General features: G+C 30.7%; 1 protein-coding gene across 4 annotated transcripts; it reads left to right on the forward strand.

The window, feature by feature from the left end:
- Positions 1-14,685: 14,685 nt before the first annotated feature.
- On the forward strand, positions 14,686-26,971 carry LOC105769959 (beta-galactosidase 6). 4 transcript variants are annotated; one of them, XM_052630804.1, is made up of 21 exons: positions 14,686-14,754; positions 15,189-15,262; positions 18,584-18,684; positions 19,648-19,907; positions 21,334-21,429; positions 21,499-21,611; positions 21,702-21,768; positions 21,872-21,970; positions 22,069-22,212; positions 22,301-22,395; positions 22,524-22,629; positions 22,749-22,833; positions 23,170-23,288; positions 23,569-23,733; positions 24,117-24,298; positions 24,803-24,894; positions 25,091-25,200; positions 25,279-25,383; positions 25,989-26,093; positions 26,253-26,398; positions 26,604-26,971. In XM_052630804.1, the coding sequence occupies exons 4-21, from the start codon at positions 19,743-19,745 to the stop codon at positions 26,713-26,715; spliced, it is 2,106 nt and encodes a 701-aa protein (XP_052486764.1). In that variant the 5' UTR covers positions 14,686-14,754; positions 15,189-15,262; positions 18,584-18,684; positions 19,648-19,742; the 3' UTR covers positions 26,716-26,971. The 4 variants fall into 4 exon arrangements, with proteins under 4 accessions (XP_052486764.1, XP_052486763.1, XP_052486765.1 ...); XM_052630803.1 differs by having other exon boundaries at positions 18,584-19,907; XM_052630805.1 differs by having other exon boundaries at positions 18,584-19,907; positions 21,878-21,970.
- Positions 26,972-27,411: the final 440 nt, after the last annotated feature.

Here is a 27,411-nt window from a genome sequence, read left to right on the forward strand (position 1 = left end):
CATTTAATGCCAAAGGAAATGTCTTCAACGATTCAATGTTCCCTCTAACTACTCCAAAGAGCTAGAAATCAATGAAATGGTATAAATAAAGCTCAAGAACATAAAGAAGTAGACAAGAAACAAGTTTATAAAGCTTATTGTGTCAAAATCCAATTTTTCACTTGTAATTCTCATATTTTTCTTTACACACTTGGGGTTTTGTTTTGTTTTATCATTTAAGTGCTGTAATATATTTGAGTGAGCTTGATCATTGTATATTAGCCTTTGAGAGAGATACTTTCTTTCATTTTCATTTCTCAATTTTGTGAGAGGTTACTTAAGGTTTTGGGTAGAAAACCTTAATGGGATGTGGCTCTATCTTGCCTACTTAAAAGATAGTAATATAAAGGTTAAATCTTGTCCTTAAAAGGTTTCAAATTAGTGGATTTTGAAAATCCTTAGTTGTGAAGAGTTAAGGTAATGAATGTAGGCAATTGGGGTCGAACCACTCTAAATCGTAGTGTTAATTTTTATTTGTCATCTTTAATTGCAAAACTTTAATCATTAATTCACCCCTTTTTAGTGCATTTGATCTTTATAATTGGTAACCATTAAGAGACACGATCCTTGAAGAGCTTAACTACAACAACCATGGAAAATCATCATAAAAAAGTCTCTACCTTGGAGTAGGTGTGTTTGATGGAATTTGAGCAAAACTCCATAATGTTGGTAGAATGATAATCAACCATGAGGCCTCCACTCTTCAATGGTTCAAACTACTCATATTGTAAAACAAGAATGAAGTTGTTTATCCAAGGCAATGGTTATGAAGTTTGGTGAATCATCACCATTGGCCTATTCTTCCCTAAGAAGGGAGTAGATGGTGAAATTGTCAACAAAAGAAGATGAGTAGTGTATTGATCCATTTTCGTCTGTGTCAAAAAATATGATTTTAGGTTGAGTTTCTTAAACCAAGCCACTCCAAAAAATTAAAATGAGAGGTTTCCGAGGCGAGAACAAGAATAAAGAGGAGAATTATTAATTGATTTATGAAAGGAATTATTGACTCATTAAAGAAGTTAGTAATTAATACATGAGGACTAAATTATAACATAACTAGATTTGAAAGATTGGATGAGAGATTAAGCATGGCCTTAAGTGTAATTAAACCATGATTAATATTTAGTTAGTGAAAAGCCATCATCCATGCCATTAACTTCCACTAACCACTTTACGATCCATTCTTAGCCATTAGATTTGTTTTATTAAATACAATTAAGCTTAAGGAAAATAGAAAAGTTAGTGGAGACATTTTAGTTTCATCTTCATTTTTGTCTACTGAAATTAGAAAGAAAGAAAAGAAAAATTGCATGTTATTCTTCTCCATTGCCATGAGCTTGTCTACTAAAGTTAGTGTGCTTTTCTTTAAATTTTAGTTAGATTAATATCTTAACATAATAGTTAAGTGTAGCCCAATCAACTAGATGTAGAATTTGTTAAGGTTTGTTTGGATAGCCATTGATGAATGTTTACGAAGGTTAAAGAGAGGATGTTAAGAACTTGAACAATTAGCATATTTTTGGATAGCTTGAGGTCACTAGATTATATTTCCAAAGTCGAAACTAGATTCGAACAAGAGATTTTTGAGTTATGTGAAAATCAAATGTTTAGGCTTCAAGTGTCAAGATTTGGTTGTGCATTTCATGTTTGATTTCAGTGCTTTCTTTGTATGAATGTCTGAATCTAACATTGTTTTCATGTTTGAATTATCAAATGTAGCTAAATACATGACTAAGACTTCGAAAGACAAAAGAAAGGAGAAAACATCCAAAGTGTGACAATTTCAGTTTGTGCTAACCTAATTCGTTTTCTTTACATGAGAGTATTAAGTAGTTAAGCTTAAGAACTATCATGATTGGTTTGATGATTTGAACTGTATTACTTTGATTTAATTACTTTAAAAATAAAAAAATATTTTGGGTTAAACATATATGCGTTTTCTAAGTATGATATTATGATGAAAACTATAACTTTATTTGTGTATTGATAATGATAAATCTTGAAAATACCCAATTAAACAATGTTGGATCTAGTTCAGGTATAGTTGGCATGCCATATAATTTGTTTAAGTAAGAGGAAGCTTTGATGCTTGTGCACACCTTATTTGGCTCTCGTACAATACCTTGAGGGTGAGATCAAATTACTTGGCACTTGGGTGCATTTTTGTACTAGCAATTGTGTGCAACATTGTGGAGTGTTGGGGGATATCAGTGCAGTTATGCCTAATTGGCACTTGCGCACATCATTCTGAAGTGTTAAGGGGTTAATCTGCGTATTTGTTCTTAAGTTTGCATTCAGTTAATAAAGGCTAAAATATGACGAGATTTGATGTAAATGACATATGAAAATGTTGTTTTAAATACTTTGATGGTGATTTGGTATAATGATATGTTGAAATGTTATAATGAGAACTAGTTCAACAGTGCATTGAAATGAGATTGAAATGTTGTAATAAGTGTTTATTTAATGGCATAAGGAAGTATGATATATGAAAAACAATTTGTATTTTAGCTATATGTTCAAAATTAGAAATCGATTAAATGAATTGATATAATGCTATCTTACTATGTATTCATTTGTATATAAAGCAAAATTTGATTTAGATGATGCTATAAGTATCTTGAAAATGATTTTGATATATGAATGATCAAAGATGTTATAGTTGATATTTGTATTTGAGAATAATTTGCTATAATGATATGGTACAATGTTACATTAGCATGCTTTACTACTTTAGGCCTTTATGTTTTGAAATTGAATTAAGTTAACACCATTGAGCTTCAACGCTTAGCATGCAGATATGTTTGTTTTTGTGCGCAAGTATTTGGTAGACTTTTGACTAGCTCATGAGGTTTAACAGCATCCAGGACTCAAGTCTTAGCTTACATCTTTTGATCATAATGTTCTTTTGAATTAGGGTTGTAAATGGCATGTACCTAGTTCTTAGGGAGTTTGACAAGTCTTTACTTGATGATTTTGTCTGGTTGTTATGTTATGGTCATATTTTGGACCTATAAGAATTTATGTGATGAACTTTAAAGCTTGGTTTATTTTGATATATGCATGTAATTGAATATTAATCATGTATTATGTGTCACACTTCTTGATTCGGTTTCAATGTCACTTTTCGATTTGTTTGAGTTGCTTCGAAAATGGGTGTGACATCTTGCATTCGAATTCGACATTTGAGTCAGCTGTGGGGTACCATAAGTGGGATGAAGAATATATAAAGAAGATTCAATTAAACTACAAGGCCATGCAAACTCCATTTTCTGCTCTTGGTCAAAATGAGTTCAACAAAGTATCTATGTGTGACAATGCAAAGGAAATGTGGGACAAGCTGAAAGTCACACATGACCAATATTTTTAAACTGAACTGATGATAAAACCGATCAAGCCACTGGTTTGCTGGTCTGCCTGATTCGATTATAAAATTATTAAATATTAAAAAATGGTTCAATTGATTTTTTAGCTGATTCAACCAGTCCATACTAGTTCTTAATCTAAACGATTCAAAGCCACTTTTCAAATCGATACTCCAACCGATTCCCAATCCAGCTGGTTGGTCTAATATGATTCAAACAACATTGCACTTGACTGTGTTTCAGTGATTTATTAGAATTTTCAAACAATTTTTTATTTTTTTAACACGTGATTGCGTTTCATTGATTTTTTTAACGGAAATTTAAAATTGAGGTAACAAGATAAATTAAATGTATAGTAGGAGTTCAAAATAGGTATTAAACCATACAAATAATATTTAATTAAAATTAATTTGATTTTGTGATAAGCGGATAATATTAAATATTACAATGTTAATAAACTTCATTACATCAATTGTCAATTCTGAGCAACATTGCAACAAAGAATGGAAAATTATAACAGTGATTTAACTATAGTGTTCAAAATGTTAGAGACATGTTGGATATGGACACGATTATAAAGTACCGAATATACACGTTATATACACGATAACAATATGCTCGAGTATACATTTTGAATAGATCTACATACTACATACTTACATATATTTATGTATTAAATAAAAGAGGTAATATAATTTTTACTCGAACTAATTAGATTTGTTTTGATATTTGTATTTTTTATCCATTTTGGTATCTCAATTTGACAATTAAATTCATTTTAGTCCTTGAACTTGAAAATTATAAAAGTTTGATAATGTGATGCTTTGAGATTATGACACATCATCGCTTGAAAATTAGAAAAAAAAGTTATACAAATTTTTAAGTGATACATGTAATATTCTAATAATCGGACTATTGGCTGAATCGGTCAGACCACTAGTTCCCAATTCAATTGATTTGATCAATTCAACTGCTAAACCAACAATAATTAAATTAAAAATTCAAAAAAATTAAAAAAATATTAAACCGATTCAACTACTGATTTTTGTCCCATTTTTTTATTTATATCGATTTCGAACCATTTTTGAATTCGCTTGTTGAGAAAAAAAAAGCATGAATTTAAATTAATTTTTAAAATATTATTGTTTTTATAAGACTTCAACTAATAATGATTGAAGGTTTTCCTTTTTGTGTCATGAATAGAGAATTATTTGCTTTCTTCTTTTGTGGCCGATAAATGAAATTGGTATTGATTGGTATGGAAGTAGACAAGAAAGTAGTGTATTTGCTGCTTGTTATTCACTTCCTCAAAATCAAATATCAAATATCAACATCCATCATTCAACATATGATTGAATACAATGTATTTTTCTATTATTATATATGCTAAAAATCCTTAGAATCCAAGGACCTTGGTTCAAATAGGGATTATACAGTATTGTCAAGCAAAGAAAGAGCACAACTTAAAAGCAAAGTTTGATGTACAATTGTGATTTGTGAAAGATGCGTGTTCATATATACATGGAGGAATTCACTTACATCAATGTAAAATTATATTAATTTTACATATTTTTGTATATTTCGTGCAATTAATACTTTAACAATTCAATCTTTGAATTTATCGATACAATTGCACTTGTCATGCATGTAAATTTTCAAACTAATTTGATATCTCTATCATATAGATCTAAAATGTTTATAGATTAATACTTATTGAACGGTTCAATGTTATTTATAATGTCAAATTTGACATACATGATTTATATAAATGGAATATGTAATATGATGGTTGGATTGTTAAAATATTAATTGTACAAAAATATATGCAATGGTGTACATCTACTTTAATTTTACACCTCCCTCCCTCATATATATATTCAATGTTTAATGTTTAAAAATAGGTCCTTTCAAAAAAATTTAAAAATAGGCAATCCTAGTAATACAGTTGGGGTCACATGATTGAAAAGCTTTAAATATCGCTTTATACAAATTAAGAGTAATACAATTTTGTTAAATTCCAAAATTGTATTAATTTCTAGTCCTTTTCCATTTCCTCTTTTATGGTTATATATATTCAATAATAATAAAAAACTTGAGCTTTCTCAATTTATTTAAATAAATTATTGAGTAAACTACACCTAAGGTTACTAAATAATCAACAAGTTTACGTTTTGATCACTCAACTTTCAAAAGTTAAAGAAATAGTCACTGAGCTATTTTTTGAACAATCTCCTTATAGGTTCTAATCATATCTGATCATTTTAAACAATGTTTAGAACTACCCATAGCCTCTCCCCAACCATAAATAAAAGAATAATGCACTTCAGCACACTTGAACCCATGTCTTCCTGCATTAGCAACCATGCTCATACCAATCGAATTAAGACTCAATTGACAAGTTCTAACCATAAATAAACAGGAATATAAATCATCCTTCCACTTAGAATAAAAAATTTAAGTACAAATAAAAATATTAAGGCTTATTTAGATCTAAATATGTATAAAAAGCTAATTTAAGAAAAGCAGTCAAGTAGATAAGCTTTGCTTAATATTTTAGTCTTTTGGTACAGAGTCTCTCATTGGATTGTGTCCTGTGCAACTGCTAGTTGAGAAATGAAGTTTGGTAATGCAAATAGCTATATATGACCCAAACAAGAATAGATAGAGTTGGAAGTATATTTTGGGCTTTAAAATCCTAATAATGGGTCATATTATGAAGGTTTAAATTGTTTAGAAGTTTTAAGGATTCATGCATGACATTGAAATGTAAATTTGTACAGCTTCGCGTGCATCTTCAAAAGATTAAATCAACAATGTATCTAATTTTCAATGCATAAAACGATGTGCATTCAGCGGTTTCTACAACAAGTTTTCATTGCTTTAGGATGGCATGCCACTGCCATAGTTGCCAAAACTTGGAGGGATGAAATCAAAAAATTGTTTTAAGAGAAATAAAAAATTTAAAGATTAAAATGTAATTTATTATTATATTAACTTATAAATTCCTAAGAATTAAAAGGACTTGATAACTTCCATATTTAGAGTTATGCGACTATAGTTTTTATAGTGTTTTAGAAGGTAAATCGGGCATTTAGACTAGTTTTTATTGCATTTTATAATTTTTTTGATTAATTATGTTTTATTTGAATTATGTTTTTTTTCTTACTTTTAGAATCAACTCGGATTTAATTACTGTTTCCCTCTCTACATTGTAGGTTTGAGATGAAGAATGGAAGGCTTGGAGCATTGAGTAAAAAATAGTGAAGAGAAGTCTTCCACTCCACCAAATTTTAGTGCGGTGGAGCACAATCTTCAATTTAAAATTTTAAAAAAGATCAGTCCACTCCACAACAATTTTACGTCTAATGGAGCAAAACGATTAAAATCTTAAAAATAAGGGGTGACATGATTTAAGAGGAAAAGGGGGGGAAAGAGTAAAAAAATCAACTTGGAGGCTAATGAACAATTCTCTCACACCAAGGAGAACTTCATGCTTGCAAAGACGAGAAGAAAAAGAGATTTGGAGCGCTCAACATTAGTTTGCTAACTATTTTTCTCTCTAGATTATTTCTTTTTACTTTCTCTCAATGCAAGTTTGTTTTGAATTTCTTCTTGTGATATTTTCTCAAATCAACTTGAACTAAACTCTATTTTCTTGGAACGATGATGGATCCTATTTTTAGATAATTAGTTTACTTTCTCTTCAATTATTTCGATCATTGTTAATTATTTATTCAATCACGTGCATATTTAATCTACATGGTTGGCCACCGAGTTGTATTGAAGAGAAAATTAACATTTAGATCTAGATTGAATAGATTCGGATTAACTTCAGTAGCGTCGATGAATGAATTAATTTCTGGCTAGGATAGGAATATACATGATGCCCTAATCAATTCAATAGGTTTGTTCGTAGTGGCTTCGCCTAACTTGCCTAGCATAGGAATATAACTAGTAGGAGAAGGGGATTAAGTTAGCTAGATACTAGAATGGTCTAGTTAATCCTATTGAATTCTGGGTTAGTAATTACATAGATTGAATAATTGAATGGGAGATAATTGATTAACTGGAATAGATTAAGTTAGAGTTTCAAGATCTTAAAAATTGATTAGGAAATTAGTAATTTTCATTGTTTTAGTTTAATAGAATTTTCATAATTTTCTTAGTTTAATGTTAGCGGTAATTAAAATTTGATTTTCTTGATCTGAATTAGATAAATTTGAATAGTTGGTAATTAGCAACTTAGAATTTGGTTTTCGTGAAAATAACATCTTCTTATCACTGTATTACTTGATCCACATGTGCACTTGCATAACGAATTCTCTCACATCAAGTTTTTGGTGCCATTTCTAGGAACCAAAATTTTAAGTTATATTATACTAATATTAATTTTATTCATTAGTAATATGAGATCGGATCTTTTTATTTTATTTTATTTGAATTTATTTTTGTTTTTTTATTTTGTTTTTCAGGTACTTTAGAATTGCATGCGCAAATTTGGGTTAGATTTTTAATATTGTTTGATACAGGAATTGAAAGGAATTGTCACCAAAATGAAGAGCAACTAGACAACCTAGAGTACAACCAATCGAGATGGATTTTATTAATCTTGAAAATCGTGAAGCCAACTCGTCTAGGGTTAATGATCAACCATTGATGATTTGAACACCTCAACAACAAAGGAAAATATGTATTGATTATAGCATGCCTTTGCATGAGGGGTATCACTTGAGTATCACCAAACCTGCTATTTAGGTGAATAATTTTAAGAACAACAAGTTCTTTGGATTATTGAACCAAAACCCCAATTCTCATCTAAGAACTTTTTTAGAGATTTGTGTTACTGTGAAGTATAATGGGGTATCCGATGAGGCAATCAGACTCAAATTATTCATTTTTTATCTGGATGGGAGAGCTAAAGATCAACTCAACTTTCTTCCTCATGCCTCTATCACCTCATGGGATCAGTTGGTGGAGAAATATTTGGCTAGATATTTCCCTCTCACTAAGACAACTAGACTTTTGAAGGATATCCACACTTTCACTTAGTACGATAAGTAAACCTTGTACGATGCATAAGAAAGGTACAAGGAACTTCTCAAAAAGTGCCCACACAATGGTTTGGAAAGTGTTCAGCATATCCTAATATTTTATAATGCACTCGACGTTGTAACAAAGAGTGAAGTTGATGGTGCATCTAGAGGTTCATTGGTGCTAAAATTTGTAAAAGATGCTTATGCAATTTTAAAAGAACTAACCTTCCAAAATTATAAAGTTTATGAGCATACTACACCAGAAAAACTAGTGGGAGTTAATGAACTAGGTCAAGCTTCCAACCTTTCGACATAATTGATGACACAATTGAATTCTATTAATAAAAGGTTAAATGTTTGTCTCTACAACAAAGTTGGTCGAGTCAATCAGTGAACAGTGCAGTATTAATTTGTGATTACTGTGAAGGTGTCCATCTTATTGAGTAGTGTTATGTACGTTGAAAAGGTAAATTACATGGGTAATCATAACCATTGACAAAACAATGCCTTTATAAACACTTATAGTCCTGAATGGAGGAACCATCCAAACTTCTCATTAAGGAATAATTAGTTAGGAAATAATGTATCGTTCAGATACAATGCTTCATCAAGGTTTCAACAAAGTCAACTACAAGGTTAGCGAATTCCACCAAAGAAAGCAATTAATGAGCTATTGTTGGAATACATGCAAAAAAATGATGCAAGAGCCTTGAGTCAAGAAGTGATCCTTCAATCATTAGAAGAACAAATAGGCCAATTGGCAACTGCATTGAGCAGTCAACCACAAAAAACTTTACCATCTAACACACAATTGAATCCCAATATGGACAATCAAAATAAGCATTGTAAGTCAATCCTTCTTAAAAGTGGCAATGATATTCCTAGTGGTAGTGGGTGGAAAAATGAGGTAATTTAGTTTGACAAACAAATTTTAACTAGTGAGAAGGAAGTGGAACAAAGTTTAAGTCAAAATTCTGAAAAGGCCAAAGAGAAAGGTGAAGAAACAAAGTCATAAGTTGTTGAGACAAAGGCTTCGATTTTGTAACACCCCAAACTCGGCCCAGACATTATGGCCGGATGTAGTGATGTCACATGATAGGGTGTTTGAAAATCGTGTCATCGCGTTAAAACCATTTCCATTGAATTCATTATCTTAATATCTTATTAGTTTTAAAATTGTGTTGCTCATTTAATCGATAGTTTCAAAGCGTAATTAGTTTGCAGAAGCTTTTAAAACAGATTAAACAATCGTGCATTTAGGAAAAATATTTGTTTTTTTTTTAAAACCGAGGTTTCCTATTACTAACAGTTGTAATCTATAAGGTAAAGATAATTAAAACCCAAAACCAAAGTCCGAAAGTCCAATTACAACCCCAAAACTTAGCCAGTAAAAATAGAATAGAAATAAAATCAATTATCGTAAATATGAGTTAAAAACCATGAAAGTCCAAAACCGTGGTCACAGCCAAGTCCTCCGCCGCATCGATCCGTCTAGATCTGGGGATTTCATGTGCACATTTAAACGAAAGGAGTGAGTTTACGAAAACTCAGTGTGTAATCTCACAAAAAACAAACAACAGTAAATCGCAGTGCACAGTTAAAGCAATCTTAGGCTTAAGCCCTTTTTCAATGTCAGTAACAGTTTGGGTCTTAGCCCATCTCAGTACAGTATCAAATATGCAGTAGGGCCTTAACCTATCACAATATCAGTAGCAGTCATGCAGTATTCAGTAACAAAGTCCTACCCAACCAGCCTCTACACACCATTTCCATCCAACCCTACACTTCATGTGGGGATCAAATCAACCCACCCATCCCTGCACTCCAGGTAGTACCGAATGCGGCATAAAACAGTAATTTACAGCTGAGCTGCCAGTATGTTAGGCTTAAGAGCCTTTCAATACACTTCCTCCAAATATAATTAACCCAACCCTATGCAATGCAACATACAAGTCATGACATGCTATCTCAGGACATCAGTACATATAACCAATTCAGTATACAAGCATACTATCATCATGCTCAACACATATATAAATCAAATAGTCGGTTCGTATAATTAGGGGTCTAAGTGATGCTTACCGACCCTACAGTAGGTTCACAGTCGACTTGGGCGACCCGTGCAACCTTAGCAATCAATTTAGTGAAAAATAGCTCACACACCCATGAGGTCTGCCCATGTGGGCCCACACACCCGTGTTGTCCACTTGAACCAAATTGGCATTGGCTGCATGGTCCATTTTTAATGTAACTCGTGCTAGCTAAATATTCATATATGTTTTCACTATTTACTTATATGTTCCTTCAAAGTTGTCTACTTGAGTCATTGTTACTAAATCATTTATATCTTGAGCTACAGAATTCCAAATTAAAGTTTGCTTGATGTTTTTGAAACAAGACTCAAATACTTTCTACCATAAAATTTTCAGAATTTTTGGTTTAGCCAATAAGTACAGTAAAATCCTCAATCTTACCCCTATTCTGCTGTTTGACAACTTCGACCTTTATTTGCTAAAAATTAATTATCTCTTAGTAAAAAATTTGGATGATGTACCATTTGTTTCTATTGAAAATAGACTCATTATTAATTTAAACTTGTAAATTTTAACCCCTAATTATTTTTCTCCAATTTTTTTATGATTTTCCAAAGTCAAAACAGGGGAACCCAAATTCATTCTGACCTTGACTTACAAAACTTATTATATCTCACGATTTACAATTCCATTACTTACACTGTTTCTTCTATGAGAAACTAGACACAATAAGCTTTAATTCTGTATTTTTTAATCCTCTAACTAGATTTCCACAATTTATGGTGATTTTTCAAAGTTAGCCTACTGCTGCTGTCCAAACAGCAAGCAATTTTAGCTTTTCGCCGAATCACATTTTTTGCGTTTCGGGTAAACACCTGATTCCGGTTTGATGTGTAGACACTCCCAAGACACTCAGAACCTAGAATTGACATTCCCAAACACAGAGTCAGATTTTAAACGAGTTTTTAAAATGCGAATACGAACGACCATAGCGTTAATCAAGCGGCCAATGCTTACCCCAACACCCTTAGTGATTTTAATTAGGAGGTGACACGAGGAAGACTCCGTTCTTCTCGATTCTCTGCTGTCCAAAATAAAAAATCACAACGTTTAGTTTGTAATCAAATGCCAAAACTACAATAACTTAAGTCACTTACCAAACGGGGAAAAATGTAGCGATCAAACAGAATCACGAACAAGAAGACACGTCTTGGTCAAAATAATAAAAGGAAGAAAAAGGTATTTGCTAACACAAAAAAGAAAGAAAAATGGCAGAGGAGAATTTGGCAGGGAGAATGGAAGGGAAAACATGCAGATTTTTTTTTGGAAAAAATAAAAAGAAAAGACTGACAGAATATCCAATAACCACCCTTAATCCCTTATTTTTCTCCTAAAAACAGTCCACCACACTCTATCTATCTCTCAAACTCCCCAAAAATCGTCCACCACATTCTCTCAACAACCGAATTCAAACTTCACTCAAACACTTTAGTATTTTACTTCCCTTCAAACTCTCACACGGCACAGATAACAAAAAAATAACTCCCTTGCATGCCCAAGGATTCAAACTCAAGACCACCAGTATATTGGCACTCCATCTAACCACCAAACCAGCAAGCCCATTCTATTTTATTCTTATAACCAAATAAATACAAGCCTACTGAACAATAGTGAGACTTTATACAAAAAAATCCCAAAATTTCACCAAAGGCATGGCTTGAACTTGAGACATCATACACATACCTGGAACACTTAACCATTGAAGCAGACAGATATTTGTGTCATATTTTTACAAAAACAAAAATATACATTTTTGGGGTGTTATAGGTTTATCCACCCCTTCCATTCGCACAACAGTTGCAAAAGAGAAAATTGGAGAAGCAATTCCGACGGTTTGTGGATATGTTCAAGAAATTGACTGTGAACATTCCATTTGTCAAGGCCTTAGAAAAAATTCCAAGCAATGTCAAATTCATAAATGACATCGTGTTAAACAAGAGACATCTTGAAGATTATGAGACCATGGCTTTAACTGAAGAGTATAGTGCTATCTTACAACTTAAGTTGCCTTCAAAGCTTAAGGATCCATATAGCTTTATTATCTCTTACTTCATAGGTTTTAATTCTTCGAGTAGAGCTTTCTGTAATTTGGGAGCAAGTATCAACTTGATGTCATTTTTAATTTATAATAAGCTCAAACTAAGGGAGGTAATGCCTGCATCAGTTACATTGTAGTTAGTTGATAGAACTTTAACTTATCCTAGGGGTGTTGTGGAGAATGTAATTGTAATGGTTTGAAAATTCTATTTTCTTACTAAATTTATTGTTTTAGACATGGAGGACGACAGAGATGTTCTATTGATCATTGGAAGACCTTTCTTAGCGACATAATGAGTTCTGATTGATGTCGAGAAAGGCAAACTCACTATGAGAGTAGAAAATGAACAGGTAACCTTTAAGGTTTTCTCTACTTTAAATTTGAAGTAAGATTAAGAAGTGTGTTATTCAATTAGAGTTATTAACAAGATTACAAAGAAGATAATTTTAAAACAACATCTTCTTGATGACATGAAAAAGGGAGTGATCGATTCAAATGCTTTTAAGCCCTCTATTGTTAAGCTATAAGCTCAACTCGACACCTCATACTAGTGCACATAGAGGCTCATCACCATGTTAAGTAGTTTACAACAAACTATGTCATGCATGTCACGACATATTATATCTTTAAAGAAGCTTAAATCTTGGTGGTCAGGACCATTTCGAATCTTGAAAGTCTTTCCGCATTGTGCAATAGAGCTTATTGACAAAAATACAAAAAAACATTTAAGGTGAATGGGCAGCGACTCAAGCACTATTAGGGTGACAGAGTCAACCGACAAGTTTCTATCTTTAAACTCCATAACCCTTAGTGACTTGAGAAAGTCGAGCCAGTAACTATAAATCAAGTGCTTCTTGGGAGGCAACCCAAGTTTTTAAATTCAAAAGGACAATATGTTTCCAAAGAACCCAAGAACCTAAGTTTTATCGTACTTTCTTCTTAGATTTCTCGTATGCAAATTGTTGCTAATATTGCTCATGAATTGGTGACTCATAAATGTGATGTTTATGCATTTGGGGTTGTAATTTTGGAGCTGTTGAGTGGAGAGGAAGCTTTGAAGTTCTTGGTTGATGAAGAAAGTGGAGGGTACCAAAGAATAAGTGTTATAGACACTACTAGGGAGGTGGCGGTCGGTGGTAATGTCAGGGTGAGGAGTTGGATAGATAGGAGGTTGAAGGACTCTTTTCCAGTGCATATTTTGTGGAAAAAAAATAATGGTAACATTACATGTCATTAACTTAACTGACATGTCAGCAAATTGTTAGTGTTTTATTGAGTTTGGACTAAAATAAAATAAAATGAGTAGTGAGGTAAGAATTTTGTAACCTTTTAAAGTCGGGTGACTTAACAAGAAACTTTCTAATAATCCGATGACCATTTATAGTTTACTCTTAATTTTATCTATTATTATTATGTAACAACCCAATTTTCAGTAGTGTCAGAATAGTGATTTGAGATCACTAAATCTGATAAAACGTTAGAAAAATTTATTAATTAATAATTATAAGTTCAGTGTGATTTTAGAAATATTTTTAAATTAGTGAATTTTGTGATTTAAAAGAAATTATTAGGCAAATTGGGTCAAAAACGAGGTATCGAGACCTCGATACTATAAACTGAGTTGTAAATATTTTTATAAATATTTACGAGTGTCATTAGGGTAGTATTAAAGTTTCAGTTAAGTATTTTAATGTTCCGATGGTTAATTGATTAAAAAGGACTAAATTGCAACAAGGGTAAAAGTTTAATTATAGATTAAAGAAAAGTTAAAAGGACTAAATAGGTAAATATGCCAAGTCCCATAAATGAGGCGGCATATGCATGATAAAATCTGAGATTTTTTTGAAGTATATTATTATTTATTATATTGTAAATTATATTAATTATATTATATTATTATATTTCAAATAAATAAAATTGTTGACAAATGCATGGTGTATATGATGACATGTGGAAGAATGAAATACATACATATTAGTAATGATTACATATTTACTTATTATTTAAGTAAGAAATATTATTTTATTATTTTATTGTTATTATATTAAACTAATTTAATAAAAGAAATAAAAGATAGAAAAGAGAAATGGAAACAGAACAGGCAAACGAAAACAGGGAGAAAGGAAAGAAAAGAAAAGGGAAGGAAAGAAAGAAAATTTGGGGTTTCAAGGTTTCAAGCTCAATTGGTAAGTCAAATTAAGTTATTTTCTTATAATTTTGAGTTTTGGAGTTCTAGAACAAAATATTTCATGGTTTATGTTGAAATTTGGGAAGATGTTATATTTCTAGACATTGATTATGTTGAATAAATGAAAGAATTAGGGGTTAAATTGATTGAATTTCAAGTTAGAAGTTAGTAAAGGATTTAATTGTAAAATAAAGTGTAAGTTTTTAATATTAGGGACTAAATTGAAAGAATCCCGAAATTAGGGATTTATGGTGAAAATGAAGAGTTAAAATGAGTTTTTAGTAAGAATTAAGAGAGAATATGGAGTTAGATTGGGAAAATAAAATTAGTATTGATAAGGGATTAAATTAGAATTTAGGTAAAGCTTAGGTATAAATGGAAATGTTTTGATGAAATTGTGTTTTAATAATTTTTAATTGTTTAATTACGTAGCTAATGTCGTGCAAGAGTCATTGCCGAGAAAGGAAAGGGGAAGGTGATCAAGGAGTGACTCGAGAAAATTTACGGTTAGTATTACCATAATTCGAATTTAATTATTAATTGTTAAAATTTAAATTAATATACATGATAAGAAAATTGAGGTGAGTATCATGATTGAATTGAATGAAATATATATATATATATATACATATTGATATTGAATTTATTGATAGTAATTGTTGAATTTTGAATAATATGTTTAGTAAATAAAATAAGGAGAATATCGATATTTAATTGAATGAATTAAAAATATGAATTGAATAAAAGTGAATTAAATTATGAATAAGTGTGAATACGTGAATTGAGTATTGACTGAAAAGTGGTTTGATTCGAATCGAGGTATGATTTGTGAAATATGTATTGGTGCTGAATTGTATATTGATTTGAAAGTGGGAAGTGAATTTCAAATAGAAAAATATATTGAATCAAATGGTGATTAAATTGTATAATGATTTGAATTGAAAGTATGAGAAAGTGATTGAATTGAAATGTGATTCGGAAACCCTATTAACTAGTCGGGTGAGTCGGATATAGTTGGCATGCCATAGGATTGGAAGTGTTCAGGATACTTGACCTTGAGTCGATGAGACACTGGGTGTCATCTTGTTACTTCGGATAGATTCGATGAGGTCTGGGTACCAACTTACTTGACTTTGCCGATGAGACACTGGTGTCAACTATTGCTTGAACTATCCGATGAGGCACTGGGTGCCGTCTTGGTGTGTTTGGTTGGATCCGTGTATCCGCCAAAGTCCGAGTCATGTTAATAGGGGAAATAAAAGAATTGAAGTAAGAAATGATATTGAATTATGAATTATGTGAATATTTGAAGGTATATGGATTGATTAAAAGCAATTTGAATTGAAGTAAATTGATTTGAAATAAGACATTGAATTGAGATGTGAAAATGGAATGTGAGAATTATGGTTCAAGAAACAAATAATGATAAATTTTATGAAATAGTTTTTGGTAATATGAAATGATGTAAAATGACAAGTGAAAATAAAATGATTTGAAATAGTGGAATAATATGTGAATTTAATTGAATACAAGTTATTGAATTTTATTTATGGATTTAATGTGTAAATTGAGTGTTAAAAGATTATAAGTGTAAAATTGAATATAAATAGAAATGATAATGAATGAGTTGATGAAATGATTGAGTTTGTATGGATTGGAATGAGTTATTAAAATGAGATGTTGAAAATCCAATAAAATTTAGATAGCGAAACAAGGTATGAATACAATTAAATATAAGATTGAAATATTGCTTATTGTTATTAATGATCAAGTTGATTTAAAGTATGAGGCAATTAACGAATAATTGTAGACATAAATTAAATGTATATAAATTATCGATTAAAGTTATTAATTTGAATTATGGTAATACCACTGAGTATTCCCATACTCAGCGTCGGTTGTTTCCGTCATGCAGTTAGTAGAAAACCGGTGTTCGGTCCAGATCCGAGTAATCCCGACCTCGAGTAATTTAGCGATGTATTTTTCTTTTGATAACGTGGCATGTACCTAAGTAATGTTTATACCTAAGTGATGTATAGGGATTAGTCAATTTGAATGTTTGTATCTATGATATTGCTAAAGGAAGATGTGTGAGTATGTGATAATGTTTGGCTTTTACAATGGTTAAGTATGAATATGTTTGGTAATATGTATGTTTAGATGATAAATCATGCATGGAAATCATGAAAGAGTAAAATTTGTAAAGAAACAGATTTCAAGCAGCTACAGTGATGTGACTTTGAAAAATCACCTAGGATAGTATAAAATTAATTAGAGGGTGAATGATATATGGAATTAAAGCTTGTTGAGTCTATTTTCATGGAAAATAACGGTTTAACAAAAGAAATTTTATATTTTGAGATATGAGAACTTTAGTGAGACAGGGTCAGAACTGTTTTTGGAGTCCTCTGTTCTAAGTTTAGAAAATCATTATAAATTGCACAAAAATGGTTATGAGTTGTAGTTTATATCTATAGATTCCTTATTGAGTATATTTTCTGTAGAAATGAGTAATAACTTCATATGAAAATCCTATAGTGAGAAAATTTATTTTTAGTGGCAAGAGGTCAGGACAGTCAAGTGGTAAAATAGGGGAGACTTTAACTAATAAACTGTACTAATTGGCTGAACCAAAAATTCTGAAAATTTTTTAGTAGGAAGATATATGAGTCTAGTTTCAGGGAAAATTTTCGGAATTAAATTTCGAGTCCCGTAACTCTATTTATAATTAATTTAGTAACTGCTGTGCGATTAGACAGATTGCTGTAAATAGTGAAATTAATTTTCAAAACAAGTTTTTATGCTTCGAATTAGTAAGATAAGCTAAGTAATGCCTCGTACTCGACTCCGGAAACGGTCTCGGGTAAGGGGTGTTACATATTATAAGCATATAATTTAAATTAAATTCTAATATTGATTCTCAAAAACAATTAGAGGTTAATTTTAAGACAATTACATTAATTATCAAGATGGAGTTCTTCTAACTTTATTCAAACTCTAACTTTCATTGTCATTGCCCATTGAAGCTAAGCTCAATTGGTATGGTATTATTGCTAGTGCAAAAGGATGTGGCCTTGAGCACACTCATGCTCGTTTTATCTTCCTACTTAAGAGTTGATGAGGGATTATGGATAGTTCTAGACTTCATATAAAAAAAAGTTTCATTTTCATTCAAATTAATTTTTGTTTTGCCAAATGAATATTGTATTTATTCATCAAAAAAACTTACAACGTTCCAAAGCAACTAACAGAAAACAAAACAACAATTGAAACCTATTGAGCATATGCTCTTAACTCTCAATAACAATAAACAACTAAGACTACCAAAGAAGATGGAGGATGGTTAACCCATCCCTCAATGCACATCCTCTTTTTAATTTGTGTTGACACCCATTCAAAAGCTCCATCAGTATTAATCTCTATCCACCAAATTCTTTTTATTGGATTAGCAACTAATTGATCCCCTGAAAATCCCATCATTCCAAGAATCTCAACCAACTCCACCTTAATCCTACAAATAATTTTTTCCTTAATGGTGAAGGTACTAGTCTCAATGCTTGTTTTATTATAAAATTGGAAAACAATACTATGATAATATCTTAGACCAGTTAAATATATTCATAAAGTTTGAAAATAATTGGAATTGTTTTTTTTAAATGGCACATTTTTATTTTTATTTTATTTTATTATAATTTGGAGTTTCGTTATAATATTTTAATAATAAAAATAATTAAGATATTTTAATTAGTGTTGAGGGGAGGATGGCTCTTTTGAAAGGTCTTCAAAGTGTCGTTCGTTAAGCTCAGATGCTCACATTTTTTTGCTAGGTGGTCGCGGGACACACACAATTCAATTTGACAAGACACTCCTTATATTGATGAACTCGTTACCCTTTCACTCAGCCTTAGGCACTCAAATTCTCTACAAAGTAAGAAGACAAAACCTCGACTAGGGATAATATTGACTCATTGAGAGATCTGCCAATTCTTGTTAAACATTACTTCAAAAACTTCTATGAAAAGAATTGGTCTCCTCTAAACAATGAGGTTAAAATTTTTGAATAATATTATTTTGCATTAATGACCTGAAATAAAAATTTTATTATTTAATAAATTAAAAATAGAATAAAAAATTAATTATATTTATAGTTTTTTTTTTCAATTTTTTTAAAGAATGGGAGTGGAAATGAGGTTGAGGAAGAAGTTGAATCATGTGATATTCATTTGGCTCACAATGAAATTGCATGAGACAATATATATTTCATGTGCAGACGGACCAATCGATGTGTTTCTTTCTCTTTGCTTCGTCATCCTCGATGCATTAACCTTTTATAATGCCGCCTTCTGCACTCTCTTTCCCAGCTGGCCTTTTACCATTTTAGTGATTTCCAGTTTGTAGGGATTTTTTTTATAAATATTCCTTTTGTTTTTTATGTACTTTTCAGATATTTTAATTAAAACATAAAAAATTTTAATAATTCTACCTTACTTCAAGTAATAATTAAAGTTTATATCTGACATGTAAATAGCATTACTTTCCCTCCTCATATTTTAATTATACATATATAATCATATCCTATATTCTCAAAATATTTTATGAACCCTTATTACCACGTCATTTAAGATCCTTTCGACACATCTTTGATTTAAAATTTAATCCAAATATATATAATATAAAAAAATATAATTAACATTATATATATTAGTGGTGGACGTGCATTGGCTTTCTCAATATGATTGAATACATAATTGCGAAAAAATTAAAATCAAATACATTTTCAGTCAAAAGTTTTTAAAGCTAGATATATAAATAGTATATAATAACATGACATGTCTCTAATCCCAATGAAAAGTTTATGATTTTCTTCAAGTGGTTTTTCTTTGATTATAAGGAGGTCCAACAGTGGAGATGAATGGTTGAGGGATTGCAGAGAGTGTTGGGTCCTGTGTGGAGTTGAATGTTGAGAAATAGAAGGTAAGGGGAGCGATGGAGAAAGGGATGTTGGTGTTAGGGTTAGTAGCAATTATGGTGGTAGGTGTAGTGGTGGTGGTGGAGAGTAGTGTTGAAGGAGATGGGAGATCCTTGATTATTAATGGACAACGAAAGCTTCTGTTTTCTGCTTCTATACATTATCCTCGAAGCACCCCTGAGGTTTGTTTCTTCCTTCATTTCCTTGTTTCCACCTCTTCCATCAACATTGCTTAAAACGAAAAACCCAACATTTTCACTTCACTTCGCCCCATTTACAGTTTTTCATCGATGGTATCAGATAGAACAAGTCACTCATTTTTCTTATTCAAATCATTCCCCCGGATTGTTTCAATTTCATTGCAATGTAAATATCATATTCTGACTCCAACGTAAACTTCGTCTTAATATCTAAAAACTCAGTTAGGAAATCTCTCTTTCAGCGAGTTATGTCACTGCATGATTTTCTTCGTCAATAAAGATGCAATTCGTTGATTAAAGAGTAGGTACATATACCAGTCATAGATTACAATTATTACCGTTTATATTAAAAAAGAAAAAGAAAAAAAGTAAATTAGTTAGATTGAAGAGTAAATTAGACATTCTGTTAAAAATTGATCTATGTACGTCAGCATGAAGTACACGTGGCACGTGACACTGTATGGTTATTCTTTTAGACATACCAGTTTTTAATAGTAGAAATGAATTAATTTTTTAAACAAAAAGAACTAATTTACTCTTTGATCAAATGTATAGAGATTAATTTATTCATTATTAAATAAATAAGGTAAAATATAATCTAACACCGGACTTCCATAAAAATTTTACCCAACTAGTAATAATATTACTGCTCATTTTCTAACGCATGAACATAGTGATTGCCTCCCGGGAAAACAATATCACCTTATGAATTGCTTGTATATCTCTCTTCCAAAATCTTTTAATGTTTTATTGTGGAAACGTGAAATACATATATATTTTTTATTTCTTTTGTTTATTTCGTATTCACAACAATGTCCATACTAATTGAGTTAAAGACTCAATTAAAATGTAAATATATATACAATAAATATAAACATGATAGACAACAATGTTGTAAATATTTTGCATTAGACTCGAATTTAATTTTTTTTACAATTTAAAGTAATTTATTTTATGAGTAAAGAGAAATTTTAACATTTTTTCTACTACTTATTCATTTGTAATTAAAATGAGTATATATGACTCCAAATTTGTTAATTAAAATTGACTTCATGTTAGATCAAAATTAATGGGGAAGAATAAAGTTGACTTTACTGAAGATTTCTTGTTGAAATTGCAAAGAAATTATAGAGAAATGAGATTATTTCTTAAGATCTAATACAGGGGACTGGAACTATTGCTTCTAAGGAAACTCTTATGTTTGGAGTATTTGCTACGTTTATTTATTCATTCACCCAATAATCTTTGTGTTTTCCAATCTGAATTCCGAGAAATAGCATTGAGAAAACGGCAAGTTGCCATTCTTTATATGGAAAAAGAAAATCAAAACTACACTTCCCCGTTCATAATAAACAAAACAAAAATCGAATCTAAAATTATTAATTTAATGTTTTCATGTGAAGTGCAGATGTGGGGATCATTAATAGGCAAAGCTAAAGAGGGAGGGATCGATGTGATACAGACATACGTGTTTTGGAACCTTCATGAGCCTGGAAAAGGGCAGGTCAGCTCTTTTTATATGTTTTACTAAACCCACTTAAACAGTCTTAAGATAACCCTTGGTTATTTGCAGTATGATTTCAGTGGAAGAGCTGACATCGTTAGATTCATTAAGGAAATCCAAGCACATGGCTTATACGCAAGTCTCAGGATTGGTCCCTTTATCGAGGCCGAATGGAATTACGGGTAAAACACATATATAGATTAATAAAAATCTCAGCTTCCATCCATCTATGCCATATATTAAGGGATTCAATATTTATTTAATTATTGCAGGGGATTACCTTTCTGGTTGCATGACGTCCCAGGCATTGTTTACCGATGCGATAATGAACCTTTTAAGGTATATATAATAATAACAATGGCCGAAAAGCTATGAGTATGTGTGTGTATATTATTTAATTATAGCTCATAAAGTTTCAGTGTTACTGGTTGATGTGGATGAGGTACAGGTGCATATGCAGAATTTCACCACAAAAATAGTAAACATGATGAAATCAGAAAACTTATATGCTTCACAAGGTGGACCTATCATACTATCACAGGTAGAACCCAATATTTGAAATAACTTTAAAAAAATCTAAACCATATTCTAATTGGAACTGTTTGAAAGGTTCACTTATGTTAAAATAAAAAAATGTAGATTGAGAATGAGTATGAAATGGTGGAACATGCATTCCATGAGAAAGGACCACCGTATGTGAGATGGGCTGCACAAATGGCGGTTGCACTTCAAACTGGGGTTCCCTGGATGATGTGCAAACAATATGACGCTCCTGATCCTGTGGTAACTATTTACTCCCCCTTACACCTTGAGGGCAGGCTTGCTATTAATTTCAGTCGACATAAGATACACTTGGCTTTTTCGAGTGTAGATCAACACTTGCAATGGGATGAAATGCGGGGTATCATTCCCGGGGCCAAATTCACCAAACAAACCATGGCTTTGGACTGAAAATTGGACAACTTGGTATGTGCATCAGGATTTGTGTTAGTTATAGTCTAGAGAGAATGAATGTGAAAGGCAAACTTACTAGTTTTAACAAATGATAGAAGCAATATTTAGGTTCTAATCCATATCATTGCTACCGTCGAAAGGTATAGAGCATACGGTAAAGAACCAGAGACAAGATCTGCCCAAGACATTGCTTTCCAAGTTGCTCTTTTTGTTGCAAGAAATGGGACATTCGTCAACTATTATATGGTATTCACATTTTATATAGATAAACAAATTCCATTAGATAAATCTCATAATTACATGTTAATGCACATAATAAATAAATTCAGATTTTAAAGCATTGTCTTTCTTATTTCAATTGTTAGTATCACGGTGGAACAAATTTTGGGAGAACAACCTCAGCGTTCACAACAACAAGTTACTATGACGATGCCCCCCTCGACGAGTATGGTATGTCTTTCACTTCTGATATATATCCATGTACACAAACCATGCACTTCTTTGTTTACCTCCTTTTATGAACTAATTATTATCAATAAACCAGTTTAAAAGTGCATATTCTATGTCTAGGTTGGTTGATAAATATATGTATCATTATTGATTTAAATTTTAACGTCACTCGTTATAGTTTACCATCAAATTCTACTGCAACAATGATATAAAATATAACTGGACATGAAAAAATACGAATATATCAAGATATGAATATATGTACAGAATGAAACATAAATATAATGTGAATACATGAATTTTTTAGATTAATGTAACCGGGTCATTTGGTTGTAGGGTTCATTAGACTGCCAAAATGGGGGCATTTGAAGCAACTGCACGAAGCAATCAAGTCATGTTCAAATCCTATATTATTTGGAACCCAATTTACACTCTCTCTTGGTCAACAACAAATGGTAACAATAGATACCAACTTTTTCTTTTTTCTTTTTTGTTGCGGTGAAACCCATCCATGGATCAAACTGAGTTGGATCATGGTCCAATTTTATTTTCCTCGACCCCCCTTTTTTATAGCCTGATTTAGTCTATGCTTTTTATTAAATAACAATTCGAGTCAGAGCTATCAAATTGGAAGAACAGCTCAGTCCTTGAATTGCGAGTTCCATCTTTATTTTCTTGATCGTTGTCTTAAAATTTAAAATTAAAACATGTTTGAATCTAATTGTTGTCATGTAGGGGTACATTTATCAACGAAATTCAGGCGAATGTGCTGCTTTTCTAGTCAACCAAGACGATACGAAATCCGTTGCTGTGATATTTCACAATTCTTCGTATGAGTTGGGTCCAAGTTCAGTTAGCATTTTGCCTGATTGCAAGAACGTAGTCTTCAACACTGCCAAGGCAAGTCTCAAATTTTTCAATTTTTTTATCCTTATTCTGATTTAAATTTGATGCGAATATATGTCTAATATAAATATGTTGATTTTTTTTTTTTAATTTCTACATATGTTGGGGTCAAGTCTATATATCCATATTTATATTTGAATATCTTTTGTTATTCGAATTTAAATGTAATTAGTGAGCACAGATCTCTACTATCGATATGAATATGTTAAATATTTTTTACAATTACTTATATATGTTGAATAGTTATATGAATATAAATTTGGATGTGAAGATGAAATACAAGTTTGTGAGCATCAATAGTTTAATCTCGCAATTTAATGAAGATGTTGAAGTAAAATAACTGATATTTCATTTTGGGGGTGTTTTGGGTTAAACAGGTAAATGTTAAGAACAACACGAGATTGATAACAACAGGCAAGAAGTTTAACGAATCCGAAATGTGGCAAGAATTCAAAGACATTATTCCTACATTCGCAGACACATCAATGAGATCCAAAACATTGCTAGAGCACATGAATACAACCAAAGACATGTCGGATTATCTTTGGTACACTTTTAGGTATTCATTTTTGGTTTTTTTTTTTTCCTTCTTTTCTTTTAAATTGATTTTCCTATATTAGATATTCCATAAAATAAATGAATTTTTGATAAATTAATAATTATTTTAATCAAATAGTCCATTTTAAAAAGAAAATATTTTTGTCATGAAAAAATATTTGACACACTATTAGTGAGTTTTTAAACTTCACAAGCAGATTAAGAGGTTGACAAGTATCCTATAAGCGAAAATTTATTTTATGGACCCTTCCCATCACATCATTCATAGTCCCTTTTCAATTATTAAAAATTACCGAAATGTCATTAAATAATTGAAAATGGACTATGAATGATGTGATGGGAAGGAATGGTCCATAAAATAATTTTTCTTATAAAAGTATACTAAATTATTAAAAATATTTTTTTTAAGATTACTTGTGAAATAAAAAATACACTACCAATATACCAAATATTTTCTTTTAATTAACAACGAATATACTTTATATATAACGTTGTTTGATTTCAGCTATCAACATGAATCATCAAACAGTAAAGCAGTGCTTAGTGTGCGCTCGGCTGGCCATGTTTTGCATGCGTTTGTCAATGGTGCTTCGGTTGGTATGTCTAATTCTGCGATCAAATATATTTAAAGATTTTATTTCGATTTAATTGATCTATATAATCACTTTTAATAGTAACATCTAATAAATTTAGAATTTGAATTCCGACATCAACAAGTTACTTCCTTGACCCTCAATTTTGATTTTTTTTCTTTTATGGAGTTATAATTATTTTAATATTTTAATTTTGATAGGATCTGGCAATGGAAATCACGAGAAGGTAAACTTCACGCTAGATAATACAATTACATTAAACAATGGCAGTAACAACATCTCCCTCTTAAGTGTTACGGTTGGTTTGCCGGTACGATCCACTTTCTAATCTTTCGCATCTCAATTTTATATAAATTCATCATTAAATTGAAGTTTTGATTTTGTGAAGGATTCAGGAGCCTTTTTAGAGAGAAAAGCCTTGGGGCTTCGAAGAGTAAGGATTCATGATATACAAAATTCAAAGGATTTGAGCAATCATCGATGGGGATATCAGGTAATCTTTTATCTTTTCTAAGTATTTTAGTTTTTTAATACTATTACTTGCTTCATTATGAGATGGATTTTCTCAACTATACTTCTTATCTATTTATACTATCTGTAACGTGGTTGATTGAAATGTCATAAGTTAATTTGACATCGATTTCGTCAATAAAATTATTTAATTTTTTAAAATTAATAATGAATATTAAATATAATAGTGTTTTTATTTATTTTTACTATAATTCGATTGTTAAATAATTATTTACTATAATTCTATTAGTGTATTATATTTTTATAATTGTCTATATAAATTTAATATTAAACTCTTTTACTATTTAATATAATTCCATTTTAATAGCTTATATTTATAATTTTAAAAGATTAAATTAAATTTTATCATTTTAAGGGACTAAAATATAATTTTAGCATTATAAATTTAAAATTTTATAAATATAAAAGACTTAAATAAAAAAAATCATTTTAAGGGTGGGTTCATAATATGTATAATCCATAATTCTGTGGATATTTTTGGTGAGTGTCGACTTTCATAATCAAATTATACGTGCTTCTTTATGTTTTTGCTATCTTGTCACGTCCTAATTTTGCATTTTTGTGTAGGTTGGACTATTAGGAGAAAAATTACAAATATATATAGACCACTCCTCAAGCAACGTTCAATGGAGAAATTTTACTTCTTCCAACAATCCCCTTACATGGTACAAGGTATATATTACCATATGCTTGGGAATATTTTTTTGGGTTTAACCACTTTTATATATTGAGGTTATTCAACTTTTATAAATCTGGCCATTGATAATTGAGGTTTTAATAGAATATTTATGTTAACTATTGATGAATAGATTTGAAAATAATATCACACAGGTTAGATTTGATGCACCAGCTAAAAACGAGTCTTTTGGATTAAACCTCGAAAGTATGGGAAAAGGTGAAGTATGGATCAATGGGCAAAGCATAGGTAGATATTGGGCTTCATTCCTTACATCTCAAGGATCACCCTATCAAACTTGGTATGCTCTATATTCTTCTCTATTATCGTGTACATATATATATATGGACAGACCAACAATTTTTTGATGTAGTGACAAGAGTATTATGTTATGAGGCATGAGAGCTTGGATTCAATCTCGAACAACTTTCTATAACAAAATAATAATAATAATAATAATAATAATTATATACTAATATAAGATTTGAAAATGCGTTGAATGACAGGTACCATGTGCCAAGGTCATTCCTTAAACCTAAAGACAACTTGCTTGTTATTCTTGAAGAGCAAAATGGGTCGCCTCTTGGAATTTCCTTGGACATCATATCAACCATTTGAGACATTGTTTGAGAAAATTAGAGTGTTAATTCTTCAAATATCGGGAAAAGAATTTGAGCTGAGGCTATTTTATTTCTAGCATCAAGATATTTTTTATTTTATTTTTAAATTTTTTAAGTTATTTTATTTTCAATTTTACCTATGCTAAGTTACGGAAATTACAATGGAATAATATATATATATATATATATATATATATATATATACTTTCTTCAATTTTATAAAACTAATAAAAGTTCAGTTATTAATTTCTTTTCTATACTAATTGCATGCATACACCTCCTTTTGTGCTTAGTTATTAATTTTTATTGAATAAAATATATCAGATAACATATTTATATAGTTGTAACGTTGTTACATTAAAATGTTACAACAAGGAATGAAACAGTATATGTTAAAGGCAAACACATAAACACCAAACATACTTATGTTACATTAATTATAGTATTTAGAAAAATCAACCATTCAAACTCAATTAAAATAAACTATTTTATAGACCCCTTCTCTTCGCATCATTCATGGTCATCTTTTAATTATTTAATAACATTCAATAATTTTTCCTACATCATTAACACATAATTTTGGTATTTTTAACTCCGAACCCCGAACTCAAACGCAAAACCCGAGCCCGAACTCTAAACACTGAACCTTGAATCCAAAATCCTAAACCTTAAACTTAGAGTTTTAAGTTCAGAG

Source organism: Gossypium raimondii, chromosome 5 (assembly GCF_025698545.1).
Source record: "Gossypium raimondii isolate GPD5lz chromosome 5, ASM2569854v1, whole genome shotgun sequence".
Lineage (NCBI taxonomy): Eukaryota > Viridiplantae > Streptophyta > Magnoliopsida > Malvales > Malvaceae > Gossypium > Gossypium raimondii.

Coding starts and splice junctions, on each gene's coding strand:
- LOC105769959 (XM_052630803.1), top strand. CDS start 19,743: ATGGAGAAAGGGATGTTGGTGTTAGGGTTAGTAGCAATTATGGTGGTA. Junction 23,289..23,568: donor CTCTTGGTCAACAACAAATG/GTAACAATAGAT, acceptor GTTGTCATGTAG/GGGTACATTTATCAACGAAA. Junction 25,384..25,988: donor ATCATCGATGGGGATATCAG/GTAATCTTTTAT, acceptor ATTTTTGTGTAG/GTTGGACTATTAGGAGAAAA.